This window comes from Typopeltis vanoorti, chromosome 9 (genome assembly GCF_054136105.1).
Source record: "Typopeltis vanoorti isolate ZY-2024b chromosome 9, IOZ_Tvanoo_1.0, whole genome shotgun sequence".
Classification (NCBI taxonomy): Eukaryota; Metazoa; Arthropoda; class Arachnida; order Uropygi; family Thelyphonidae; genus Typopeltis; species Typopeltis vanoorti.
The window spans coordinates 113,594,304-113,621,850 of record NC_143557.1 but is presented as its reverse complement, the minus strand read 5'-3'; the positions used below and the strand labels follow the sequence as shown (position 1 = coordinate 113,621,850).

The window sequence follows — 27,547 nt, the reverse complement described above, 5'->3', positions numbered from 1 at the left end:
TAGCTTTTTCAAGGCGTTTACGGAAAGGCATAAAAAACTAGTAAATGCAAATTGAAAGGAACATAAAAACGTTGTAAACAAACTAGTAGCTAAGGTTACATGTTCATGTGACAGAGACTGAAAGGACTTATTGTTCTTATTCATTATCATGGATGCGTGTTTGTTGTAAACGTGTAATGTGATTACTGACTAGCTGTAGTTCAGATGGATTTAGAGAGAGGATCAGGTTTTTCCATGAACTGTTTAGGATTGCACCTGATTTCTGTTGAAGTTTCTGCCAGTTTAGTTTAAACACATAAGAAAGTTGAAAAGGAAAGTTCAGCAGCTTTTACAGATAAATTGTCGACTCGACTATACAAACATTATCGAAGAAAGAATGAAACAGTTTGAAAACAAGAACAAACCTGTGGAGTTTCAGTGGCAACTCTGAGAAAATATTGATTCACCTGAAAAGGCATGTGGTGAAGTTGTCTGTAAGGATAGAAATAACTTAATTTCTAAGTTCATGGTGCACAAGAGAAGTTGAAGCATTTCTGGAAAAGCATACCAAAAGTTCCTAGCAAATAAGTCAGCAGATGCACTAAAAGAATATAGAGTAAAATATAAGAGAGCTAAGCTATGTGTGAAAGCAGCTAAATCATGGGAAGACTTCGGTAAGAATAAAGGTAAATATCAGGAAGGTGGCAAAATATTCTAGAGGCTATTGAAAAGCTTAGAAATGGAGGAAAGAGCAACGTAAAAGAAATCAAAGATGATAAAGTGTCAAAAAAAAAAAAAAAAAAAAGATATCTTAGATGTCTGGAGTAATTACTCTGAAAGACTGTTAAATGAAAAGGCAGTGCCAGAACAGTAGTAGAAAATTTTCAAGAATACAAACAGGAGTAAACATCAATACTTCAGATAGAACAAGTCATCAAAAACTTGAAATGTGGAAAGGCAGCTGGAGCAGATGATATTCGACCAGAATTGTGTATTTATGGAAGTAAATGTTTTGCAGTGGCTATATTACATAATTCAGAGAGCCTGGTCAGAAAGTTGGATTCCCGATGATTGGAGTAGAGCTCTCATAGTGCCCATCTGTAAATAAAAAAAAAGGGGGGAATAAAGCTGGATGTGAGAATTACAGAGGAATTTCCATAGTAAATATTCTAGATAAGATTTGACCAAGTATACTTGAAAAGAGGTGGGGAGCCAAGTGAATAAATTTATATGGAATAAGAGAGAAATTAGCTAAAAACTGAATTAGCAACATACAAGACAGTGTTGAAACCAGTTTTAAATTATGGATCTGAGAGTTGGATTAGAAATAAAGCACTTGATCAAAAAATGAAGACCACAGATTGAGAGTTCTGAGAAAGATTAGAGGCTGAACAAATGGCATCAATAGTAGAATCATAATAAAAATTTAAGACATTAGGAAGGAACTTGACATTGTTGGCATTCAAGAACGTGTGAGCAAGGCTAATCCGAGGACAAATAGTAATATGGTCACTTAAACAGAATGGGAGAAGAAAAGTTAGTAAAATAGGTGTTGGATGCCAAGATGGCTGGAAAACACATCAACAGGTAGTTGGTCTTTTCCTGCCAATGTCTAGGTGGACTGATTCAGTCAGAAGTGCCTTGAAAGATCAAAATGCTAGATACAACAATATTGAAGTGCTGACAAGCAATAGACTAATTTGGAAGAAAACTGGTGACAGGCGATTAATAATAATAATGTAAACTTAATCATATAGTGGTGTTATAGTAGCCTGAACTCCCCTTAAAGGTACATATCAGGAAATTGATTACGATGTTAAAGGTTTCAAAAGGAAAGAGAAATATTCAATTGTTCGCAAGTGATATGAAGTTGATAAGTTACTGGAAATGTGCTGTTATTGCTCAACAGAAGGATTTGAATATTTCATGTGACTAAGTGTAAGGTTTTAAACAATAGGATTCAAGGACAGAAAACTGACAGGACTATACTGGAAGAGATGAAAAGGCAAGAGAGCTTGGGGATGATCAGTATGGAGTTAAAGTTTAAGAGACCATTGCAAAGGCAGCAGACTTCTGCAAGTTTTTTAAAGAGGGGGGGGGAGAGCAGTGACCAGCAAAGTTAAACAATGTGGTGATCCCACTGCACCAAGTCTTAAGAAGCCACATTTAGTCTATTCTTCACAGATCTGGTAATACAGATAACAAAAATGATATCCGGACTATGGAATGTTAGCTTTGAGAAAAGACTGAGTAAATAAAATCTGTAGAGTGCAGCATATAAGAGAAAGTTGTCTCTCTTGCTTTAGTAATATGATTGCCTTTTATAATAAAGTGACAAGAGCAGTGATGAGGGAAAGGCATATACTGCCATTTTTTTAGATTTTGCAAAGCCGTTTGAGAGGGTGCCCCACGATAAGCTGATATTTAAGTTGCAGCACATAAGTTTAAATGTCGGGTTAGTCAAATGGATTCAGGATTGGCTGACTGATAGGTATCAGAGAGTTGTATATGGTGGAGCAATATCAAGGAAGCAGAAGGTTACAAGTGGGGTTCCACAGGGATCAGTACTAGGACCTGTATTGTTCAACCTTTATATCAATAATATTGTCATGGATTGCAAGGGGACATTCAGTTGTTTGTGGATGATGTGAAGCTGGGAAAGGTTATCAGTAATAATGCAGATGTGGCAGCCCTGCAAGAGGATTTGAATAAACTAGACAGATGTGCAAATGAATGGGGTTGTCGGTTCAATGCAGCAAAATGTAAAGTATTGAGGTTTTGGGATCCATCGATGGGAGGATGCATACTCGATTGGAGGAGCTGTACTGGAGGAGGTAGGAGAGACGAGATCTGGGGATGATGATTGATAGAATACACCACCTTTGCAATTCAGGGAGCATATTGCAAAAGTGGTAAGGGTAACTAAGAGGATTGCTGCAATACTGAAAAGGATGCTGACCTGCAGAGATGAAAGAGTTATCATTCCATTGTATAAGACCCTGATCAGACCACGCTTAGACTATTGTTCTCAGATTTGGTCCCCAGGATTTGAAGGGGATAAATTAACTGTGGAAAGGGTGCAGAGGCAGATAACAATGATGGTTTCAGGACTGTACAATATGAGTTATGAGGATCGACTGAAGGAATGTGGACTGCAGAGTTTGGTGGATAGAAGAAGGGGAGGTGATATGATCGAGACTTTTAAGCTGTTGAGAGGCAGTTACAGGGTAGACATTGGAGAGTTCTTTCACTTTGGAATGGCGGGAAGGAGCGATGACAAGGGGCCATCCCTAAAAGTTACAAAAGGAGGCTGTGCGCAAGAGGGTGAGGAGTGGTTTTTTTGCATGGAGGGTGGTTGAACCTTGGAATGCATTGCCTGAGAGAGTGGTTGGAGCAGGAACAGTCAATGGATAGGAGTGGTATGATAGACTTTGTGTTTCCTAAAAACGACCTCCCACGATGAGTCTTTTGACTCCATGGAGGCCTGGATAATAATAATGTTTTAGTGAAATATTATAAATTTCAAACAAATGTCTTAATGACATTTATATATATAACATCATATATATAATTTTATACAAAAAAAAAAAAAAACAGTGTTTAATTTACATTTGTAATTTAAAAGAAGTGGATCTGTGTATGGCAAAGAGAGAGAGAGATCTAGACACCTGGGGACAACACTAAGAACTGAATCTCTTTGCCAAGCAGTCAGAAATATCATAAATTATCAGTTAGGATGCATCTTCCAGACTGAAAATATCCAAAACAACAATACAGAGAATCTTATATACATCATCAAAATTTCAACTTTTCAATTACAGAAACAAAAGAATCTGTAAAAGCTTCAGGCTTAACAGAACTTCTTTCTAGAACATTTAGTTTCTTCTTCAGAGCAATATTATAGAAAAGTAATATTGCTTTCTTTGTAATTATTATTAATATTTATTATCCTAAGACCTCATGGAATCAAAGACTCGTTTAAAAGGTCCTTTTGTCATACACACAGCTCATCATATCACACCTTAAACACAGTTAAATTCTCTACAGACACCACAGCTTCCAAGGATGACCTCTGGTTCTCACCTGATCTCCCACCGTTTTCTGTAAAAACCTCTTCAACATTGATCCTATAACAACCCCCCTTACTAACTTGTAGGTCTATCATATCACCCCTCTTTCTCCTATTCACTAGACTGTAAATTGCATCTTCTCAACCTTTCCTCATATTTGACATTCGCAAGATCAGAAACTACTGATCTTGCGAATGTCAAACCAGGTGACCAAATCTGTGCACAGTAGTCCATGTGTGTGGCCTAATCAGAGCCTTATACAATGGAACAAGAATCTCCTTACTTCTACAAGTCAGTGTCCTCTGCATCATTTCCAGAATTCATTGTGTTGTCTCCTCACAATGTTGCCAATGTGTCCTCTAAATTTAGATCCTTATCCACTATCACCCCAAGATCTCTTATTTCCTCTACTACCTCCAACAATATATCCCCACCAAGCATAAATTCTACATCCCATCTTTGTTTCCCAAATTTTAAAACCTTAGATTTTGCAACATTGAACTGATAATTAGAAGAAACACACGTATAAACCATAATTTCTTCTAATTATGAACGCACCACAGGTTTCGTTATTTAAAAAAAAAAAAAAAAAAAAATTGAACTGATATTCCCATGCTCATTCACTCAATCTATTTAATTCTTGTAAGGCCATAACATCTTCTCTACACTTCACAGTTCATCCGAACTTTGTTTTCTAGGGGCAACATCATCTGCAAACAATTGAATATTGTTTTCAGATTATTGTTTGAACCTCCAAATCTTCGCCAATCTCATTAATATATACAGGGTTAAACAGCAATGGCCCTAAAAACCCCTGAGGCACACCACTAGTGATTTCCTCTTCTGGGATAGTGCTCTCCCATACACAACTTGCTGATACCTGAAGAGGAAAGTCACTAGTGGTGTGCCTCAGGGGTCTGTTTTAGGGCCATTGCTGCTTAACCTTGTATGTTAATGATATTGGTGAAGATTTGGAGGTTCACAAACAACAGTATACTTAAGATTTTGCAAAGACTTTTGATAGATTACTGCATGATAAATTGTGTCAAACTAGAGCAGATAGGGTTGGATATTAGATTAGTGCATTGGATCGGAGAATGGCTATCAACTTATCATGTGGTAATCTATCAAAATTCTTTGCAAAATCTTAAGTATACTACTGTGTATTCCTCTACTCTGTCCAATGAAGCCATCACCTTATTGTAAGTAGATTACTAAAACATGACAGCCCTTTAGCAAAACCATGTTGTCCAAAGATAATACCATTGTTGTCAACCCAATTCTGGATCCTGGTTTCTCACCAGCTGGTCTAACACTTAACCACAACATCTGACACACAGATATTGTGGTTAAGTGTTAGACTGGTTAAACACAGAAGTGGTAGAAGTGTTAAACACAGATAGGTCTATATAATTTAATGTTTGAGTTCTATCACCTCCCTTATGAAGCAGGACAATCTCCTTTGGAACTCGACCCAGTGAAAGACTCATATTAAAAAATATCTTAAGGCCAATATCTCAATCCTTCAAAATACATGGTGATATATTATCAAGTCCCACAGCCTTATTAACATCAAGTTCGCTCAATTCCCCATATACCTTTCGCTCACTTACAGTGTCAGTCTCTCCTCATCATCAACTGCTTTCAAACTCTCCATGATGTTACATTCACAAGAATGAAAGACCTTTATGAGCTGCTCATTAAGTATCTTAACTATATCTTATGCAGCAGTTGTTCTTATACCATTTTCTCAAATTAATGTCATCCTTCCATAATCTTATTTTTTTTTTTTTGCTGGCTACATATCGAAAGAGCTCCCCAGGATTCTTTTTGGCTTCATTAGCTAACTGCTGCTCATACTTCACTTTTGCTAATCATACCTACCAAGTCACCTTCCTTCCCTGTTATTTGTAATCCTCATGGAATTGATTATTACCACTCCTCTCATGCTGCCTCCATAATGCCTTGTTCCTCTGTATCACGTTTAATCTCTTTATTCATTTATTTTACATCTTATTTAACCTTCTGACCCTTGGAATACATTTAAAGATTGGTTCTACTAGACAGTTCTTGAATATTCCCCAAGCTGCATTGATCTACTTTCCAGCTAACTCCTCATTCCATGCTACACCTGCAAGCTGACTCTGGGCTCCTCATAACCACCAGTCTTGTAGTCCCACATATACATTTTCCTCACAGAGGTCCTCACACTGCTGGCAACCACCCAGGTTATCACTTCATGGTCACTCTCACCAAATGGAAGGCAATTTGGCAGCTCATTTATAATTACACTCTCTGACGAGATGATCAAATCCAAGATCCTCAATCTCATGTGACCTTTGTTACATTCTGTCTGAGGTAGCTGTCCATTAAAAATTCAAGAAACTCATTTTCTTTACTTCCAGTTGCTATCTCACCATACCAGTCTATATTCCATAATTAAAATTGCCTATAATGATCACCCTTTTTTTATTTGCTTGGCTAATTCGATTATACATTTCATAGGCAGTTTTGTTGGATGTTGGCAGTTATGCTTAATATAGGCAGTTTTGTCATCTATGATCTGTATGAGTTTGCACTGTTGCAAAAGATGAAAACAATGTTCAAAAAACATCTGCTTCTGCCTGTATGCTTTTAAGGTAACAATGTTTCATCTCTAGAGTAGTATTTCTGTTGCCTTCCTCTTCTTACATGAAGTGCAGGTGGATGGCTTCCTGTTTGCATTCTCTACATCATAATTATTTAACTAGGGAGTTCACACCTCTAACAGTTAAGGGTATAGCAGTAAAGCCATTTCCATAAGCCAACTGTAGTCAAAAATGTAGCAAAACAACTGTATAAAACAACAAAAAATCCAACCAAATACCCAAATTCCATGTTTAAAAAACTCCTTTATTGATTACCAACATCCAGGAATTCAATTCTAACATCAATTATGTGCAACACCACTTGCAGTCATCTAAATATAATGTTCTTCATCACTGAACCTCAAATGGAATCTCTGTGACTATATCTCACCTAAACATTTCACAAGGATGATGAAACTAATACATTTGTCAGATCTAATATCCCAGACCAAAGGTTAGCAGACCTGGAATTATGTTTATATAATATTCATTGGGTCAGGATTTCCTTCCCTCACTTTTTTGCATTCAGTGCCTCTACATCTCTCCTAACTTTACTGACCTATTTGACAATTTATCTCTGAAAGTTGACCACATATACTTTCTCTTGCAGACCATGCTGAAAGAGGAGGTCAACTGTTTGATGTCAGTAATGATTCAGCATAGCTTGTTTACTAACTCACCAGAATTCCAGATAATCCACATCTTCCAACATTTTGAACTTTTTCTTATCTAGCTCTCCTACCAAAATACATCAATGATGTTAGCTCTCCCCTTGACAAATCTGACTGCAACTTTGTCCATTTCCTTTTATACATATCATCCTCATATCCCATGACACTACAATGATGCCAACTGGGATGACCTTTGGGATTTTTATGCATCATCATAGTCTGATTATTGCTTCCACTGTTCTAATCCTAGCACTTGCTCTGATCTAATAACCAAAATTAAAAATTATTCTCATTAGGCAAGTGAGAGCCTCCATAGTTCTCTTGGTATAGACAAGTCCTCTGGTTGAAAAGATCAGGTTTGAATTCCATCTACAATGTGAAGAACCTTTAGCAGGTCTTTTCAATCAAATGGTGAATTCACCAGTTTCATACAGAGTAGAGGGTTTTTTCTCCCAGAAACTTAGGTTTTTCTTCCCTCAGAACAGGCAAACTAGTCCCACACAATTCTACAGATGCTATATACTTACCCTTCAAGGGATGCAGCAGAGGAATGGCAAGCTAGCTGCATTAAATTTCTTAAATCTCCTAATCAGATGACTTACCCCCTCCCCCTCCATCTTGGACAGAAGAAATGGATGGATGGGCTGAGTGTGCTTATACCCCACTCCACTCAAAATCCTCTATTCTTATACAAGCCTTGATTCTCTAACAAATGTGCTAAAGAAGTGTTAAAGCCAAATATTCTGCATAGGTCTAATGACTAAAGGATAAAAAATCAAGTGTCTCACTCAGTTTTCACTACAGCCCAAACATATTTTGTAAAGGACCAAATACACCAAACTATCCTCTTAATCAAATGACAGTTTGAGTTTCCTGGTCCCTCAAGTTCCCATTGCTCTTACATCCTTATGGTTCAATTCAATAGTAACATCTAAAGATAAGGTAGACATCTTGACACCAGTATTTTTCCTTCCAACTCTTGTTTAGACAACCAAAGTAAATCTCCTCCCACTATTCCACAAGCCACCCACAATATGCTCTCCTCAGATCTTTCAACAGAAGGACATCAGAAGAAATACTCAATAGTCTTGATACTAACAAGTCTCCTGGCTCGGATGGTATTCCTCCAGTTGCAGTAAAAGCTTGTACTTTCAGAACTAGCACCTATCTTGGTGCTAGTTCTGAAAGTTTTCATACAAGTTTTCATACAAGTTTTCATAGTTCGCATCTATTAACAGCTTGAAAGCAAACCTTGATCTAGTCTGTTCCCAAACAGGGAGATAAAAGTCAACCATCAAACTATCACCCTACTGCTCTCACTTCAATACTCTAAAATAATCTAAAAGCAGATCTCCTAGATAAACTGAACTACCTCAAGCATGGAAATATCTGGAGAAATTCAAATAGTTGCTCTTGATATTTTCAAGACATCTGACTGACATGGCATGGTGTTATTACCAAGCTATCATCTTATGGTATTCCTCCTTCCATAAGATGATGAAAATGGGCCATCAGCTTCCTCACAATTTCTTCATTGTAGGTCACATGGTGGATGGTTTCGTCTCTTCAGATTTTTCAATCATGCTGAGTACACTAAGCCTGTGCTCCTACCTACACTCTTCCCCTATATATATATATATATCAATGATCTTCTCTCACATCCAATCCTCTTCATAGCTTTGTTGATGAGATTACTCTACACAACAGCCCATTACAACTATCAGTATACATTACAACTATTGTAATGGACTGTAGTGTCACTGAGTCACCTGGTCCCCAGGTGATTCAGCCTTCCAGAGCTTCTATAATCACAGCCTTAGACCAATCTCCTTGCTATTCTCAAATGGGGTGAGAATAACTTGGTGAGTTTTAATACTAATAAAACTTAATCCTGTCTCAATTTCTGGAAGAAAACTCAGGCATCACTCACCCCTCACTTTTGACAAGATTCTGCTCACCAATCAAGACCAGTTTCTCTTCTTGGGTTGTCACTCACATTTAGCCTATCCTGGCAACCATATCACATCCATCTTTTCAGCCTCCAAAACAGCTTGCTATTCTTTTTCATTCTAACCAATACTTCTCTTCTGCTCAAATCCTGACACTGTAAATCTCAAATCTACTTGACCTTAGAATATCACTCTCACATACAGAGTGGTGCACCTAAAACTTCCCTCAGAATGCTTGATCATATTCAGAAGAGAACTATTCATTTAAAAAGTGACCCCCCCCCCTCTTACAGACTCCCTTCAGTCGCCTTTCTCCTAGACACCCTGCTGCTACATTATGTCATCTCTATAAGTATTTCCATGAACACCGTTCCAATAAACTGGCTACTACCATTCCATTGCTTTCCTCTAATTGTGCATACGAACATTAGCTGCTGATCAACACCCATATGCAGTTCGGCTCCAAACTAATCAAATCAACTTCTCGTGCTCCTCCTTCATTCTGTATATCTCTAACCTTTGCTATTCTTGTGTTAATAAACAACAAACCAACCATATACCTGTGCTCTCTGGAACAGTCTTCCCCATACTATTTTCCACCAATGATTACAACTCTCAGCTCTTCAAGAAATACATCAATTTTTTTCTTCTCTCTAGCCACTTGCACACATGACGCTATAGTATCACAGGTCTTGGGACTTTTCATGTATGGGACTGATAAATTTTCTGTGATGATTATGAAATGCTGAGCCACAAAAGTGAGGCGATTGAGATGAATATCCTTTAAGCAAGTTGTCAATTGATTGTGACTACAGCATACAATCAAGAATGAAATATTTTACTAGCATGAATGATTTCCAATAACTGAATCAACATGCTTTATTTTTTATCCAATAAGCAAGTTTTATGTCACAAACTACTGTATAGTTTGTGACATAAAATATATGTATTTGCTTTAAAAAATCAGAAAAATTTGGAAACTGATGATCCAATTTTGAAAAAAACAAAGCTCATAAACCTTAACCACAGTCTGGTTGTCTTTTAATACTATAGCAAAATTACTGAAAAAAAAAAAAAAAAAGACTTAGTTCTGAAGATTTCTAGTGTGAACAGTAAATCCTGACATTTTCACTTTTCTGCATGATTAACTAAATATGTTCATTATCATTTTGCTATTTAAGTGTCACTTCATTGTGATATTATATAGTCTAAAGTGTATTCTCAAGAACATAACCTTAATTCGTGACACCGGGCCTATGGGAATTCAGGATTCAATTTATGACAGCTCACTTAACAATGGTTTTCGGAGAACTAATTACTACTGTAGTTAGTTTTCTAAATACACACTGTGAACGATAATTCTCAGAGAAATTTCATATAATAGTTAAACAATATTTACAACATTTTGCTTCTTTTTTTTCCTTTTATATATATACACTTTGTCACTGAGTATCAGCAGTATTTCTAAGAACCAGAATCCCACCAAAAAGACCATAATGAAGATCAAAACCATTCTGGAAAATGACTAAATTCAACATACATTTCCTAAGAACTGTGCTTTATAATATAATTTATAACTGTATATATATTAGTAACTTTGCTTTTTGGCATGATGAATGTCATACCATAAAAAGACATTAAAGACATCCACAAATACACTATAATTGGATTCAAAATCCACAACCTGAGTAGATAGACACATTATCACTTGCTCAACCAGAACACAGCAGCTGCTAACAGCAGAAAATTATGAAGGTTCAATTTTTTTTTTTAATTTTAAAATGAATTTTAAAATTTTAATATTATGTTAAGAAGTTTAAGTTCATGCTAATTTTGTATTGTTATTATATATACTGTGTGTGTGTGTGTGTATGTGCATGCACGTGCTATAATATTTTTTACTAAATATTACATGTAATAGTGCTTCCACAGCAGCACAATTGAAAGTACATTGTGCCCTATGATTGGAAAAGAACTCAGTTCAATTCTTGTTGTGATGAGAGGAATCTTTATATGAGCTTTTTCAACTGAAGGTGAGTTAGCCAATCTCATACAGAGGTAGTAGTGCTTTTTCTCCTGGAAACTTAGGTTTTTCATTCTGTGTGCAAGCAAATCGACCATGGGAACACACAATTTACAGACAATATATAGTGGTGGTGGGCAGCAGATGCTGCTGCTGTGTGTGTGTGTGTTGATAGTAGTACTGTTAGTTGAGGATTAAATAAAGAAGACGGGAGTGTGTAGTGTGCCCTCCCATGATGAGTCCTTGGAGGTGACATAATAAATAATAACCAGCCTGGTTGGCTGAGTGATTACGTATGCATTCTTTAATTAACAGGCTGTATGTTCAAATTCTGCTATGGACATGGATGTTTGTGATTGTTTTTAGGTGGAAGATGAATTTCACTGCATGGGGTGAGCCACCACCCTACTTAGTGGACCTGAACTGGATTGAAAAAGCTCCATGTTTGGTCTCTACAACAAGGTCTCTGAATTAAGTAAAAAATTATAAAAAATTCAAATAACTATAAAACTCTTTAACCCACTCACAATATGAATGTACTATAGGCTTACAACCTTTCAGTCAAAAAAATAAATAAATAAAAATAAGGTACAGTTATTATACTTGTAAATAAGGTAGGAGAATTGAAAAACAGTCTAAAGGTGCCGATAACTGAGTAATTTAACTCGGCATGGTACATGGCAAACAAAAGAAATTATTAATACTTCTACATATATTAAGATCCATCAAACTTTATAAGCCTCTTAATAATGAAACAATTTAAAATTTTAAACTGTGTTACAAGGCTGCATTGTCCTATATCACAGAAAGTAACAATTATAAACCATTAGCTTAAAAATTCAAGCATAAAACAAATAAGCAAATTTTGATTAAAAATAATTATTGTCCAGTGTGAAATTACTACTGGAGATTTGAAGTATTATGTAAACGCAATAGTGAAAGCGAAATGATGGCATTAGTTCTGCAAAACTGCAGCAATGGGTACTTGCAATAACAGAAATGCAAAGTAATTGCAAGTGCAACCTAATAGAAGGTACAAATTCCGATGAGTCCATTATAATCTTTTATTAGCACAATTTTAAGGTTTCGCCACCAGAACTGTTTCGAACTATTGGTTTTCTATGGTGAGAAGAAAACTGATATAGACTACTACATCTCGAAAATATTTGTTACAAAATTACGCAAAAAAATTGGACTTCATTTGTGGTCTTCGGATGTTGCAGATTTATATTATTCATATTATACAGTTAGCATCATCTAATTACATTGAGCGCGAGAAATCATTTGGACATTTTGTAAGTTTGGCAGAGCGTCAGCTGCAATACCGAAGTTACTAATTTTATAGCATGACATACCTGAAGACGTGAGTAAGTAATACTCACGCCTGAAAAACGCGAGCAAAACAACGATCTAATGTGGCCTAATTTGTCTACATTATGGATTTGAATAAAATAAAATCATCATGATCACCATAAAAGTGACTTTCAAATTTCTATAATTACATCCATGACATCTTAACCATAATCAAATTCTCGACCTAATTAAAATAAAAAAGCCGCACCAATGATTGTTGTTTACATTTGGCCCAACACATGGGCTGGATTACCGGCACTGGTCACTATACATCAAAAGCATTGTTTGCACATTAAGAAAATTAATGTTTTAAAATTAACAACTTTGTGCTTGTTTTCTATGCATCATATATAAGTAATATTCCACACATACGACAGGATCATATTCTACTACTCCGAATCTACAGAAACACGTGACTATCAGTACTTAATGAACTGTTTGTACTTGATCAAGCATGCCGGCATTAATAGAAAAACGTTTAAAAGCATCGTATGTCATTATACTTTTTTTTTCTGCAATTGATGAGCTTACTGGACAGTTAGCATCATCTATAATTCTCAATTTGTTAAAACGAAATAACGAAGATGTGACCAAAGGGCACCGCAGAGCTTTCACTTTAGGCAATAACGTACAGAGGTTTTAAAACCCATCGTGTTGTGATAAAAGGTAGAAGGGAAAGAAAATAGAATGTATACATACTTTTTGTATGAAGTGACAGGTATCCTAATAGACGCCCCAGGAAAAAGGACACCATCAATTAACAAAAGTGGCAACCGACGAGGTAGCTTAATATTCGGTGTCGCCATTTCGACTAAAAACACTGCTTCGACGCCCTCTACAGTAAGGCGATTGTTCATTATTCCCTGGCCTTGCCGAGGGTGTGCATGTTCGCGAACCTGCTAGGCAACTGATAATACATGTGGGAATATTCGAAACCAGCCGGCACTATCCAACAGAATGCTTCGACAATCCCGACCAATAACCGTACAGGTAGAAATTACGCTATGAGCAGCGTACCTTGTAGTTTAAGCCGGTTCCGCTAAGTCCACAGACATGCCGTTGTGAATGCTGTCGCCTGCAGTCAACTGCAAGTTTGAAGAGTATTCTGTAGAAAGTCAACTACGTAAAGAGTAATCAAGTAGCAGGCAGGAAGGAATACCACTAAAAGGGCATCAAGTCATTAAGCCAGTATTTATTTTAAATATTGGCATAAATGATTATGCCGGTATTTAAACATAAATACTTTAATCATAACATAGGAACTTTATTTTATAAATGCAAATTTTATATATAAACATAATTTTGGAAATTATGCTGAACGTTCTATCTGTTCCATGTTCGGCAATGCTTTGGAAGTTTATGGTGTGAAAGTTAGGAAGAAATGTATCTGCGTATGAAGAGGAAACTATATTATTTGTAGCACGAAGCGGAATGTGAGTGCTAGTGAGAATAAAAGTGAGCAATTAAGAGAAGTGTGGAATAACAGAGATGTTAAAGAAATTAGGGATTTCTTTAACATCCCTTAATTAGGGATGTTAAAAAAATTAGGGATTTTGAGCAGAGAGTGCAGAGTAATGTGAGAGTGGAAAAAAACATTCGTGAGAATTGAGAGAGAGAGAGTAATGAAGATGGGTAAGTAGGGAGCGAAAAAAACAGGGAAAGCAATACGAGAAAATAAGGATGGAAGTGTGCGTTGCGAAGCAAGGAAGTGGAAATAAAAGTGTGAAGGAAATGAGAGCGTGAAGGAACAGGAGAAAGAGTAGGATAAGAGGAAGATTGGAAGGTAGGAAAACAGAGAGAACAAGAGGAGAGAATGTGAAAGAAGAAAGAATGAGGAATACCAATGTCAGAAGAAAAAGTCGACTGACAGGTGTGTAGAGAGAATGGAGAAAGGGAGACTATGCCGATGAAGATAGATCAGAATGTCAGTAATGGTCGCCTGAGAGGAAATGTAAATTGGGAAGCGAAGGATTCGAGAATAATATTAAATATTATGTAATAGAAGAAAATGTGCCTGTGTGTGTGATGGGAGATATCTGAGTATAAATTTGGTATGATATTCGATATAAATTTGGAGAATTAAAGAGCCGAACAATAATAATGAATGGAATCAGAGTGAGCATGTAAAATCGAGAAAAATCGAAGCCTTCCAGAAGTAGTCTATTGGATCCCCTTCAGTAGTGGCTGAAGAAATAACTTGTTATTTAGATTTGGGAAATGATTATGCCGACAATTATTCGACAATATAGTCATGATAATATAGGCTATTATCAGTGCCGTAACGAAGGCGTGGCGAAAGAGGCGCTCGCCACGGGCGCAACTAGGTTTGGGGCGCAAAAGGTAAAAAAAAACATAAAAAATATAAATAAACAAATAGATATAAAAGTCCGCTATTTTATATTGTATTTTTAAATTTCGGCAATACGCCGCTTTAGACACACAAATTCTGTAACACACTGTAACTCATTTTGATGGGGTTAATAGTAAGTATTTAACATATTGCATTTAGTAAAATTTAACTTGTTACATTTAAATTTTTCAAAATTTTTGTCATTTTTGGGTTAGTTGGAAGCAAGTCAGACACTTGCCACAGGCGCATCATACCCTCGTTACTTTACTGGCTATTATATACTACTTATAAACGCATTTTCACATTATGTACAAAATAATAAACACTGTAGTCATAGATATAAGTATAAAAACCCAACAATTTTACTTGATTTACATGGAAAGGAAAATGTTTGATTCTTTTGATTAACTTTTAAAGTTTGGAAAAGTTAAAAATGAGACATAAACTGAAACAATATAATAGCTCTTTAATATTTTTTTATTTCCTTTATTTGCAACTTTTTTATCGGAATATGAAGATGTGAAATATACAAATATAGCAAAGAAAATAAATTTATTATAGCATCCTTTATTCAACAATTTCGTGCTCTCTGAATGAGGAATTTCTCCTCTCCTGGAACTCTCTCATTGTATAAAATTATGCTGAAAGAGTTTAATAATATGCAGATATCTTGATGAATTTGACAAATTTGTAGCGCTTAATTGTTAGCACCCACAAGATCCACCATGACTAACATTCTGAACCCAGATCTCTCAGCTATGTTTCAATGAGGTAAGGGCAACCTTACTGACTTTAATTCAAAATTGTCCAAGAAAAGAAAATTATTTCCCTTCTTGGACTGACCTATACTTCCAACCTTTCCTGGCGCAAACACTTTCAAGCTTCTACATAGCTTCTACAGCCACCAAAAACTCAATGTACTTTTCCCCTCAAGATAGTAGTTCCTCTACAGCTGGTAACCAACACAAATCCTCTCAAAGATGAAATATCGCTCGTACATTTTGGGTGGTACTATCTATAAGATTGTTCGATTTTGGATAGCATCGAACAGTCTCTATAAGACTGTTCGATGCTATCTAGAATAACGCAATCCGATTAATCAATGATTCATCGTTCACAGATCCACATCAATATCTCTCTCATAGACGTTTAGTTTTCTCCTTACGCCTGTTCCACAGATATTTTCAAGGACAATACTCTGCTCAATTGGTCACTGTCATTCCTCTACTTTCCTCCAAACCACAAGATCAGGGCTGCTACTGACCAATACCCTTGCACAGTTCAGCTCGAAAATCGACGAACTTCTTTGCCTCCTCTTCCTTTCCATCTACGTCCTTTTCCAGCCTCCCTCACTTTGTCTTTCATAAAGAATTCTATCTTTAGGTGTTCAAAAAAAATATCAACAGTAGAGTCCTCCTTTCTTCATACTCTCTTGTTCACATATGGCACAGACATGCTGTAGTTCTTGCGATACATAAACGTCCTTAGCTCATCCGTATTGACGATGCCGTTAGTTGAAAGACAAGCGTTGTCATATGCAAGGGTTGCATTTGAACAGGGAGAGAAAGACATTGGTATTTGGAGAAATTGCTCTTCTGAGATCAAGTGAAATTGTGAAGCCAGAGAAACTACAGTTGTACAGTGTAGGAAGTAGCAAAAATTGCCTCATATTGTTGACAATGACTTAGTTAATTGGGACTTATATGATACGACATAAAGAATACATACGGGATTCGAAACAGTAATCAGCTCCAAAATATGAATGCTGGCAATGTAGTGTTTTTCTTTAATAAACATACCGGCCACTGAATGAGAATTTTGTTTTAAAATTAATATCGTATTGGACTTCCTTTAGCCCGAATTACAGCACATATGTGGTTTGGCATAGGTTCCAGAAGGTGTTGGATCAGCATAGTAGGGGTTCACCAGACAGTGCTTTATCTGTCTTAGGTTTGATTGAAGAGGACTTTGCTCCCAGATCTGTTTTTCTAACATGTTCCGTGAACCATTGCTGAACATATCTTGCTCGATGTACAGCAGCGTTGTCGTCCATGAAACAACCGTCACCTGCTAGATAAAAAAAAGTCAGCATTACAGGATTGACCTGATCGGCAACAATATTCAGATATTCCTTGGTGGTCATCCGACCTTCCAACAAAATCAGAGAACCCGTTCCGTACCAACAGAAATGTCCCATACCATGATCCCACCTCCAGAACATTTAGTTGTGTTTACAAGGTGTACCGTGATTTCGAACATGACTTTTCCAGTGTCCAGTCGATGTGTTCCTGATACCACTGTAGACGAGTTTCCAGTTCTTCACTGAAATCAGTGGGTTTTTTCTATAGGCATGCGACTCTAATACCGATCCTCTTTAAATCCCTGTGCATGGTTCAGTGAGATATGAATTGAGAACAACTTTCATTAAATGTTTCATTCAATTACTACACACAAGAATGTTTGTCCATAGATGCCTTCCCAAACGACTGCAATCTTTCTGAAAAATTGTCTTAGGAGCACAGTTATGCTTCCTTAGATAAGCAATATAGATTATTTTCCCACTGATTAAAAAAACCTAGGATATCTCATCTTTTGAAAAACCAGTCAGTTCTGCTGTTTTCAAAATCGAGGCTCCAGCCAGATGGGCACCCACAATAAGCCCTTCATCGAACTCCGAAAAATCCATCCTTTGTTTCTCCCATTATCAGCACTTTTGGCGATTACTTACTAGCAGCATTCTTAAACAATTGCCTAGAACACGTGGTGACGCATGTAACCAAGTATTTTGCATATAGGCTGTATAAATGATGTTTACATACATCTGCATAAAAGTTTCTAATACAGTAGTCAGTATGTGTACAAATGCCAAGTATAAAGAATAAGAGGAAAGAGTGTGTGTGTGTGGCTTCACAGATTCTTGCTCAGATGCTATTAGTAACAGTGAAACGTGATTGGAAGAAAATGGTGTCCTGGCTGGAAAGGAAACTGAATGATAGAGCACATTTTGGAACAACGAGGATACCTCTGTTACTTGTGATAGCAAGCTAGTTGTGTACACTCAGATTGGAGAGCCGATAGCGAAATTCTACTAGTGGTTTTGCAAGTGTATATGACATGTATGGAGGTTGACAATACAGAATATTCGCTATAGACTACAGAATGTAGGAGGGTGAATCGCATGAAATATTTAAACAAAGTATGATAGGTGAGCCAGTGCAATGCAAGTAATTATTATGCGAGATTTGAATTGTGGATACACAGGGCCGATCCTAGAGTATCTGATGCCCCTAGGCAAAGAAAATTTAGGCGCCCCTATACATTGTCTCTCTCTATATTACTATTATTACTATTATTACGGGCAACTCCAGGGAGTCATTAGACTCATCGAGGGAGGCCCCAAATCATATTCATCACAACTATTTGACATTCATACAGTATCTATCATACCTCGCCTTAAACTCATTCACTGTCACAGCATCCACCACAGACTCAGGGAGCGCATTCCACTCATTCACTACTCTAAAAGTAAAGAACCCAGCTCTAACACCTTTACTAACCACACTTTTGCCCAGTTTCCATGGATGTCCCCTAGTCCTCCCACAACCAGCCCTGTTCTCAAAAATATCTTCTGAATTAATTTTATAGAAACCCTTCAGTAATTTGAATGTCTCAATCATATCTCCCCTCCTCCGCCTATCAACCAATTTTTGCAACCCACAAATCCTCAACCTGTTCTCATACGGTTCATTCCACAGACCTGCTATCATCTTGGTCACTCGCCTCTGGATCCTCTCCACCTCCTCCCCATCAAGAAGAAACCTAGGTGACCAAATCTGAGCACAGTAGTCTAGATGGGGTCTTATCAAGGCTCGATACAGAGGAACAATAACCTGCTTGTCTCTGCTTGTCAACGTATTCTTCAGCAACCAAGTGATTTGATGAGCTGTTTTGGTCACTTTTGCAATGTGTCCCCTAAATTTCAATTCCTTATCTACCAACACTCCTAAATCTCGTGCCTCATCAATTTCCTGGAGCAGGGTTCCACCAATGCAGTAAACTGCCGCCAATCTTTTCACCCCAAAATGCATAACCTTACATTTTGCCACATTAAACTGACATCCATTCTCCTTAGCCCAGACCTCCAATCTATCCAAATCATCCTGCAAAATTTTGACGTCATCTGCATTCACTATTGCCCTACCCAACATTGCGTCATCCGCAAACAAATGAACTGTTCCTCTCAGATCATTTCCTATATCATTTATGAACAAATTAAACAGCAGTGGTCCAAGAACAGATCCTTGTGGCACACCACTAGTCACAGGCCGTCTTGTGGACTCTACTCCCGAGTAAACCACTCTCTGATATCTCTCCGTCAACCACCCTCCTATCCATCTCACCAACCCTATGTCCATTCCCATATGCTGCAATTTACTGATTAGAATTCCATGTGGAATCCTGTCAAAGGCCTTGGCAAGTCCAGTAGAATCACCGTAAACCTATTACCTTATCCAGTTCAGCCGTCACTGTGTTATAATACGTGAGCAAGTTACTGAGGCATGACCTACCCTTCACAAAACCATGCTGTCCCCGATACAGTATCCCATTTTCTTCTATCCAATCTTGTATTTTCCTCTTGACTATTTTCTCTAAGACCTTGACAATGATTCCTGATATACTTTGATATATTTTGTTATACTCACGCACGTATACCTACACATGTGGATATTTATAAAAATAATATCATTATGAACATTTAAAAAATTTATTTTTTTTAATGTTATTTATTTTCCAGAAGGAGGAAAAATTTTTACTCTTGAGGATAAGTATATAAAGAGCAGGGGAATGGAAGAAATAGAGAAAGGCGAAAATAATGTAGGATCATCAGCGATCACCTTAATAAGGTGATCGCTGAAATAAGGCTTGACTTATTTCAGTTTTTTTATTATTAATCAAGGTTTTACTAATTTTTTTTCGAAGGTTCTAATTTTTCCCGAACTATGTAGCAAAATCTGATGCCCCGAAGTCTTAGCGCCCCTAGGCGATTGCCTAGGTTCGCCTAATGATAAAACCGGCCCTGTAGATACATAGACTGGAAAGAGGAACAGGCATCTCCCAAGGAAAATGCATTTCCAGAATTGCAATGAGTTTTAGGAAGGTAATATCAAAGAATTTGGAATGCTGAAAGATAATTATTTCAGTTGGCAGGTGGTGTAAAGAATATTGGAATTAAGAAATTTGTATTTGATCAGAGGATGTCACTGTGATATCACTTCTATCCCCAGATGGAGGGAAAAATCACAGTCTAAACCTAAGGGAGGAATCTGGAATGGTTAAAAAAGAAATGGACTTGTGTAGTATTAGAAGACAGATAATTATGATATGCTTGAGAGTCAGCTAGAAGCTATACTATCGATGAAAGAACCTAGTGGAAAAGAGATATTTGAAAAAATGCATACCTGAGTGAGAAGAATAAACAGATTTGGAGTAAAATGGATGACTAGGACACATCCTGCATTTGTTCCGAGCTCTACAGAGCACATCAATCTCGAGTATAGCAGATGTCAGATTAAGAAGGGAAAAAAAATGAAAGAAAAGAAACACATCGGAGTGATATTGAAAAGCAGAAAGTGCAAATCTGGAAGACGACAAGGCAGAAGCTTAAAAAAGAAATTTGAGTGCAGCTACTTGGGGTGTACGAAAGTTGACAAGTATAATAAGGATGAACACAATTGATTTAGTGCAAAGACAAGCACTACGAGCCAGGGAAAATCCAAGAGAATTATTTTATAAGTAAGAGAAAGACTGTTGAGAGAAAAATGACCTTGCTGGATGGAGAAGACGGATGGTACAGAGTACATAATAACAGGACTGTTTATTAATCAGTTTATTATGACATTTTCATTCCGATGAAAAATAGGTTCTATTTATAGGGAAGGAATGGTATGAAAGCCTGCAAGTGAATGAAATATATATATATGGAATATCGAGTATGCTCGACAGGGATGTGGAAACTGAATGAGATTTAGTTCTGAGGGAACGTGCTAAGAAATCAACACTACCGTTTCATTAAAATGAAAATTGATCTGCTCATATTTTACAAAAGTCCAAAGATTATTACAGATATACAGACTGTGTAGTTCAGCGACTGAGATATAATGGTCCGGAGTTGCTTCTCCTGGTATGGACCTTTACAATAGCATCTAGAAGGCTAATTGTCAATGGATATGCAGCATCTGTCAATAATACAATACATCATGGGTTCTTCGGAATAAATCCATGTTTCTCTCAACACTACAGTGTACTATACCATGCTACAGGTGCTACTTAAATAAAGTTAGAGAACAATGATGCGGAAAAACTTGGTTGACAAGCACAGGGTTCCAATCTCAATCCAAGTATAATATATTTAGTACAAATGAAACGTTAAGTGTGGCGCATATTAATGCATCAAACAATGATATAGATTAGTGGTCATGTTGAAGGAGGAATTAAACTAATATCTGACTAGTGTCAAAAACTAGCGCGGAATAGGATCAGTCAAAGAGTGCTCGCTATTGAGGAATGCACGATTTAGGTTGCTGTGAAATAGAGTGCTCTCCCAACTTATTTCAACATGATCAAGATTGAACACAGCAATCAACATAAGATAAAACAGGAAGGAACAGCATTTTTATTTATTTATTTATTTTTATTTTTTTGATACTTGAGGAAAGAATTATTTGAAACAATATATTGTACATGAGGATTAAGGACTTTGGATTCGAGTGTAGCGTCAGAGAATGCGATTGTGACTTTTCCAATAAAAAAAATAACATTCTTTGTTAACGATTGATTTAAACATTTATAGGAAGAAAAATTGCGTAATGAATATCTTTTATGAATATCTTCTGTTTGACTTACGAAATTTTTCAATTCGTAAGTCAAACAAAAAAAAAATCTTATAAACTCTTTAGACAAAAGACACCCAAAGACTTACTGGATGGGATTTCATTACCGAAATCAAATGACAAGGAGGAAAGGGATCGATAATCGACTTTCACTCTTGGTCTGAGACCTGAAGTAGCTTGAAAAAGTTTGATGGTCTCTACATCAGGATTATGTGATAAAAAAGGGGGAATACATCTTGACTCCATCTGTGAGTGGGAACCACATAAAAAACAATAAAAATAATTTTCCCAGGTGATTCGTACCGTTTGATCATATGCTGGCCAACTTATAATCTTGTTAAATAATGAATAATATCAATATTATCGAGAAGGATATTTATCAATAATAAATAATATCAATATAATATTAGCACCAAATGCTGTTCTACTTATTACATATGCGTGATCTCTCCCAATATAATTATATTAAAATGACAAAATTATAGATCTAGAGGTATCAGAGCATTTCTATCTGCTTGAAAAAAGACCTATGTTTAAATCCTATCGAGAAAGAGAAAAAAACTTTTATCTTTTCAGCTGAAGGCGAGTTAGCTGGTCTCATACGAAGACAGCAGGGTTCTTTATTCTGGGAACTCAGGTTTTTCGTCCCGCAAAACAGACACATTAGTCGGAGAATACACGCAGTTAACAGCCGCGTTTTCAAACAGCAAAACCCAGCCCTCTTAAATGCCAAACTGTCAGTTCATTCTCGTTTATTCAGTAACTAAATGGATACAAACAGGCACCGTATAGCGACTAGATGATTGATTATCGAATTAAAAAAAGTCATTTTTTTTATTTTGTGTATGTGTGTTTCAAGTGTGTAAAATATTTCTTTAGAGGAAACATACAGCTACATATTTGCAATAAATAAGTGTAAGCGTATATAGAAAAATATCAAATTTGAGACTGCAGAAATGAAATGAAAAATGTAACTAAATACTGTAATTGTTAAAAATATTTAAAAAAAAAATACATATCATTGCTGCAGTCGAGGATGAATAAACTCACAGTGGTTTCAAGAAAAGTTAAAGAATTAAGAAAAGATCTTGTTCAAATATTAAATAATAAAAGTGCATTAGTTAGGAAGAAATACTGAGCTGCCTTAATCCCAAGCTATTCTTTAAGAGTATTTGTCCCCCCCCCCTTTCATTTCTACTTACACTGAACTAGAAACTACGTGTATCTCCTTATAATGAAATCTAGCTAATGTGAGTAAGTAATTAACCAGTCGTTGTGGGTTATAATTACAATATTACTTTGTTAGTATTATTTCAAGTCCATTTTTATTACTCATCATTTCAAACACTTGAATAGAACATGGATGTTTATGATTGTTCTACTAACTATCAGACCCTACCAATTCGTTTTAGCAGAAGACTTCACTCCCAAAACCCTCTGAGGTACGGGAGTGACCATATGGCGTCCAGTGACGTCAAATGCTAATAACTAACTAACAAACTGTTGAAATATAGGTTCGGTGAGCATATCATAACTGGCTGATATAGGCTTGGGTTAGTATATAAACAGAAAATACTGCAAATCTAGTAGGTAGCCCAAAAGTAATATTTCTCGTGATTATCATAGGATCCAACATGAATTATGAAATCATTTCCGAAAAGCAAATAGGTGCAGACTAGGGACTTTATGCTATCTCTCTAGGAAAGTTGTAAAAAAAAACATAAATAATAACTGGCTTTTTTTATGAAGACAAAATTCAATTTTCACTGCGGAAGCTACACTACAACTTTACTGTAGAGGTAACTTGGCACATTGAAATTACTTCCCTTTGTTACTACTGATTTTAATCGTACTCTTGAAATATTAATCGCGCTCAGTGAACGTAACATTGCATTGATCTAATTGCTGAAACAGTTGTTTTTGCTATAATGTCAAACACGTCTACAAAATGTTTCTTTGTATTTCCTAACTTGTTTTTCTTTCTCGCAAGTTTACTTTAACATCACTGGAATTTGTAAATTAGCTTTCATACAAAAAATTCTAACGGTTGCTTCATCATGGGAACACATTTTGAACTACATTTTAATCGAAAGAAGTAAATAAATATACAACATAACTGGGATATTTTTGTTACTTCGTCATGGTTATGAGTCAGCATAATGACGGCTCCCTCTGTGAAATGACTCACTTATCAGTAAATTCATCAGAAAGGGAGAAAGTTACCACATAAATATCGACACTTAAAAGACGCCCTTCGCTTTTCTTGTGAACTGGGGAGAAGAGAATGATATTTAGTATAGCTGAATAAAATTTCATAAATATGATCAAGACTGAACCACTGTAGTTGACCTTAATTCTAATTAAGTAGAGTAATAAATTCATCCAGTGAATGGGTCTGATGGTCGTTGTTTGATAGTTAATTTGTCACCAGGTTAAAATATTCCAACTGAGATAACACAAAATGAAATTTCTAAAATAATAATAACATTTCGCTGGCCTACTCTCAACGTCACCTTCCTCTCAAACACTGGGGTTTTTCATATCGCAAAGCAAGCATAATAGCCAGAAGAACACATGCAGTTAATAATTGCAACAACTGTAAAATATGGTAATTAATAAAAATTCTAAGAATTGTAATAGAGTATAGATTGCATATACTTTGCCTCCTAATATCAATCAAGCAGTCTTGAACTGAAGACTAGTTTAAGTGTTGTCAAACTATATTATGAAATAAATCATCTCCAGTATCATAAAAATAATAAAAATAATACCACCCAATAATTGTGCAAAATTTATATCATTATGAAATATGAAAATGATAAAACATTATTTACGGACAATAAAGAAAACTCTTAAAAAGTTTATGATAGAAAACCTACATAAAAAAATGCAGCAAAAACACTATACATTAGAAATAAATTTTAGTAAAACTAAAACAAAACGGGAAGAGGCAGAAAAGCACTTCATTTGGAAGCAGAACGCAATAAAAATATTAGGTAAAAAATTAATTATTTAGGTACATTAATCACAGACAACTCGAGTCTACGTAGCATCTAGCTTGATCTAATAGGAAAAAAATATTTTGCAAAAATATACATCGCTCCTAAAATGTTACAATCAAAGTTCTCCCAATTGTTTATAGTGGAGACCTGGATACTGTCAAATAAAACGAAGAACACGGATTAACAAACTTTGAAAAATAAATGTTTGAGAAATAAAACAGTATGGAATGGAATGAAAACCAACGATGAAATCAGAAAAGAATTAAACTATTACACGTACCGGCCATTGAATTAGAAACCTTGCAGAAATCAGTGGTTTCCGCATAGGTATGCGACTGCCAGTACCGATTCTCTTCCCTGCATATAGTTTGGTGAGATATGGATCGGGAACAGCTTTCATTAAATGTTTCGGTCAGTTGGGGCACAGAGTAAATTGTGTTTGTCCGCAGAAGCTTTCTCAGATGAGGGCGATCTCGTTCCTAATAGACTGTCTTAGGACCTCAGTTAAGCCTCTTAGACAAACAATGCAGATTATTTTTCTACTGATTAAACAGCCGGGATATCTCACTTTTTGAGAAACCAGTCGGCTCTGCTGTGTTTCAAAATCATGGCTCCAGCCAGACGAGCACCCACAATAAGCCTTTTATCGAACTCCGAAAAATCCTTTGTTTTTCACATTGTGATCAATACTATTTACAATTACTGACCAACAGCATCCCTAAATAGTTGTCTAGACACTTGGTGACGCACGTGACTATTTTTAATAATTAATGTTTTTAATTCAGTGGCCGGTATGTATATATTCCAATAATTACAAGAAACAATTACCGGTGTGCATATGTACAGAATGGCTACTGAAACTAAGCAATGAAAGACCTCTACAAATTCTCAAAAAATGAAGACCTCCAGTAAAACAAAGATTAAAATGGATAAATGAAGAGCATTCTGGATTAAACTGACTGCAGATAGGCAGAACAGAATGGTGCTATTCATAGTAGACTACACATGCCATAGCTGGAGAAACGTTATCTGATGATAAAAAGTTAGAAAACCTCCTCATAGAGGTTTCTATGAAGAAACTACAAACTGGACAGAAGAAGACTTGGAAAAACAGAATGTTTCGGTTAAAATTAAGCTAGTGTTTGTTAAACTTTCATTTAGCCAAAAATTAAGCAAAATAAAAACGAAACAAGAAATCTGCTTCTAGATGAGGCCCAACTAAATGAGAAAATAGATCATGATAAAGAATGACTGATGTTTAATTCCTCTTCATTTATTTACAACGCTTATTATAAAGTTTCATTAAAAATATAAAATTTAATATTTCGAGAAACTGTTTCCGAAACGCTACCAAAGAACAAAACATGATAATCCTTAAAAAAAAAAAATAAATAAATAAAATAAAATAAAATAAATAAAACATATTGGTACTAGAAAAAAAAAATACTATTAATAGTACGCCAGAAAAAAACAATAAAGCCAACTAGTTTCGCAAACATCTGTAATCCGGTAGCTTCTTCGGTGAGAGGGGGGGGGGGTATGTGAGAAATCAAGAAAGCAGTTGATCTTAAAACAAATGTCGTTAGAAGAGATACAATCCAACACAAATTAAACATGATTACAGTAACGAATGCCGCCTATCGCCTCTCACTCTGTAGTTGTAAGTAAATGTCGGAGAAATTAAATTCTGAGCGTGGAGATCTGATTAGCAATTTCCAGACATCATTTAGGATTAACCCCTGGTTTCTGATAAGGCATCCATCTGAATGAATCACTGTCGAGAAAACGTTTTCTTACACGATATGCGTTTTTCATTGTTGTTGTTCATTTCAAAACTTTGGCTTGTCTGACCCATGCAGGCTTGACCAGAAACATGGCATTCCATGTACACCTGGATGCCTGTATAAGGGAACTTTGTCCTATGGAGATCTGAGAAGGTTACGAATAGTTTGTGTTGTATTGTTTCTCTTCTAACGATTTATTTATGTTTTAAGATCATATATATGATCACGTAGATCATATATATATATATATATATATATATATATATATATATATATATATATATATATATATATATATATCCACACACTACAGACTAACGTCTGCTCTGAGTTAATCCTCAAAATTTGCAGTGCATATTTGATAGTTCTTACAATAGTGTAAATCGTGAGTAACAGGAATACGCTGCTAATTAAATTAAAATTATTGGTTGTTGAGTTGGTTATAATGAGCTAACATCATAACGAGATGTCTTTCAATCGTTGTGAAATCTCGTTATAACGGACTTATAAATGTCATTCCAAAAGGTACATAGGGCATGCAATTATATCTACTAGATGGAAATGAGACAATTTTGAATTAATAGACGATTATAGGACATAATCGATGACAGAACACTTCTTTATTTTATTTATTTATTATTTGGTCAGGAATCAATGCCGTCATAAATATCAATATATATTCAAAGAATTCATTTCTTTGAATTGTTTAATAAAGTCTAAGATACAGTATTTCTGAAAGCGTCCACAGCGTGGTCAGTAGAGACAACGACGACGTCCTTCAGAAGATCTGAGTTAGAATCCCTTAGAATAGAACATGAGAAACCCGTTATATCGAATTTTCAGTTGAAT

At 36.0% G+C, this 27,547-nt stretch overlaps 1 protein-coding gene across 3 annotated transcripts in view; it reads right to left on the bottom strand.

Annotated features, from left to right (window-relative positions):
- LOC150103434 (lon protease homolog 2, peroxisomal-like) overlaps nt 1-27,547 on the bottom strand; it is a 641,828-nt gene that overhangs the window by 583,449 nt on the left and 30,832 nt on the right. The window contains exon 1 of one of the 3 annotated variants that reach the window (XM_090397544.1): nt 13,372-13,550. The exons of the other annotated variants lie outside the window; for them this stretch is intronic. Coding sequence (XP_090253670.1) covers nt 13,372-13,529 — 158 coding nt within the window. The 5' untranslated portion in view covers nt 13,530-13,550. Of the gene's footprint in view, nt 1-13,371; nt 13,551-27,547 lie in introns of those variants that run through there. 3 annotated transcript variants of the gene reach the window in all.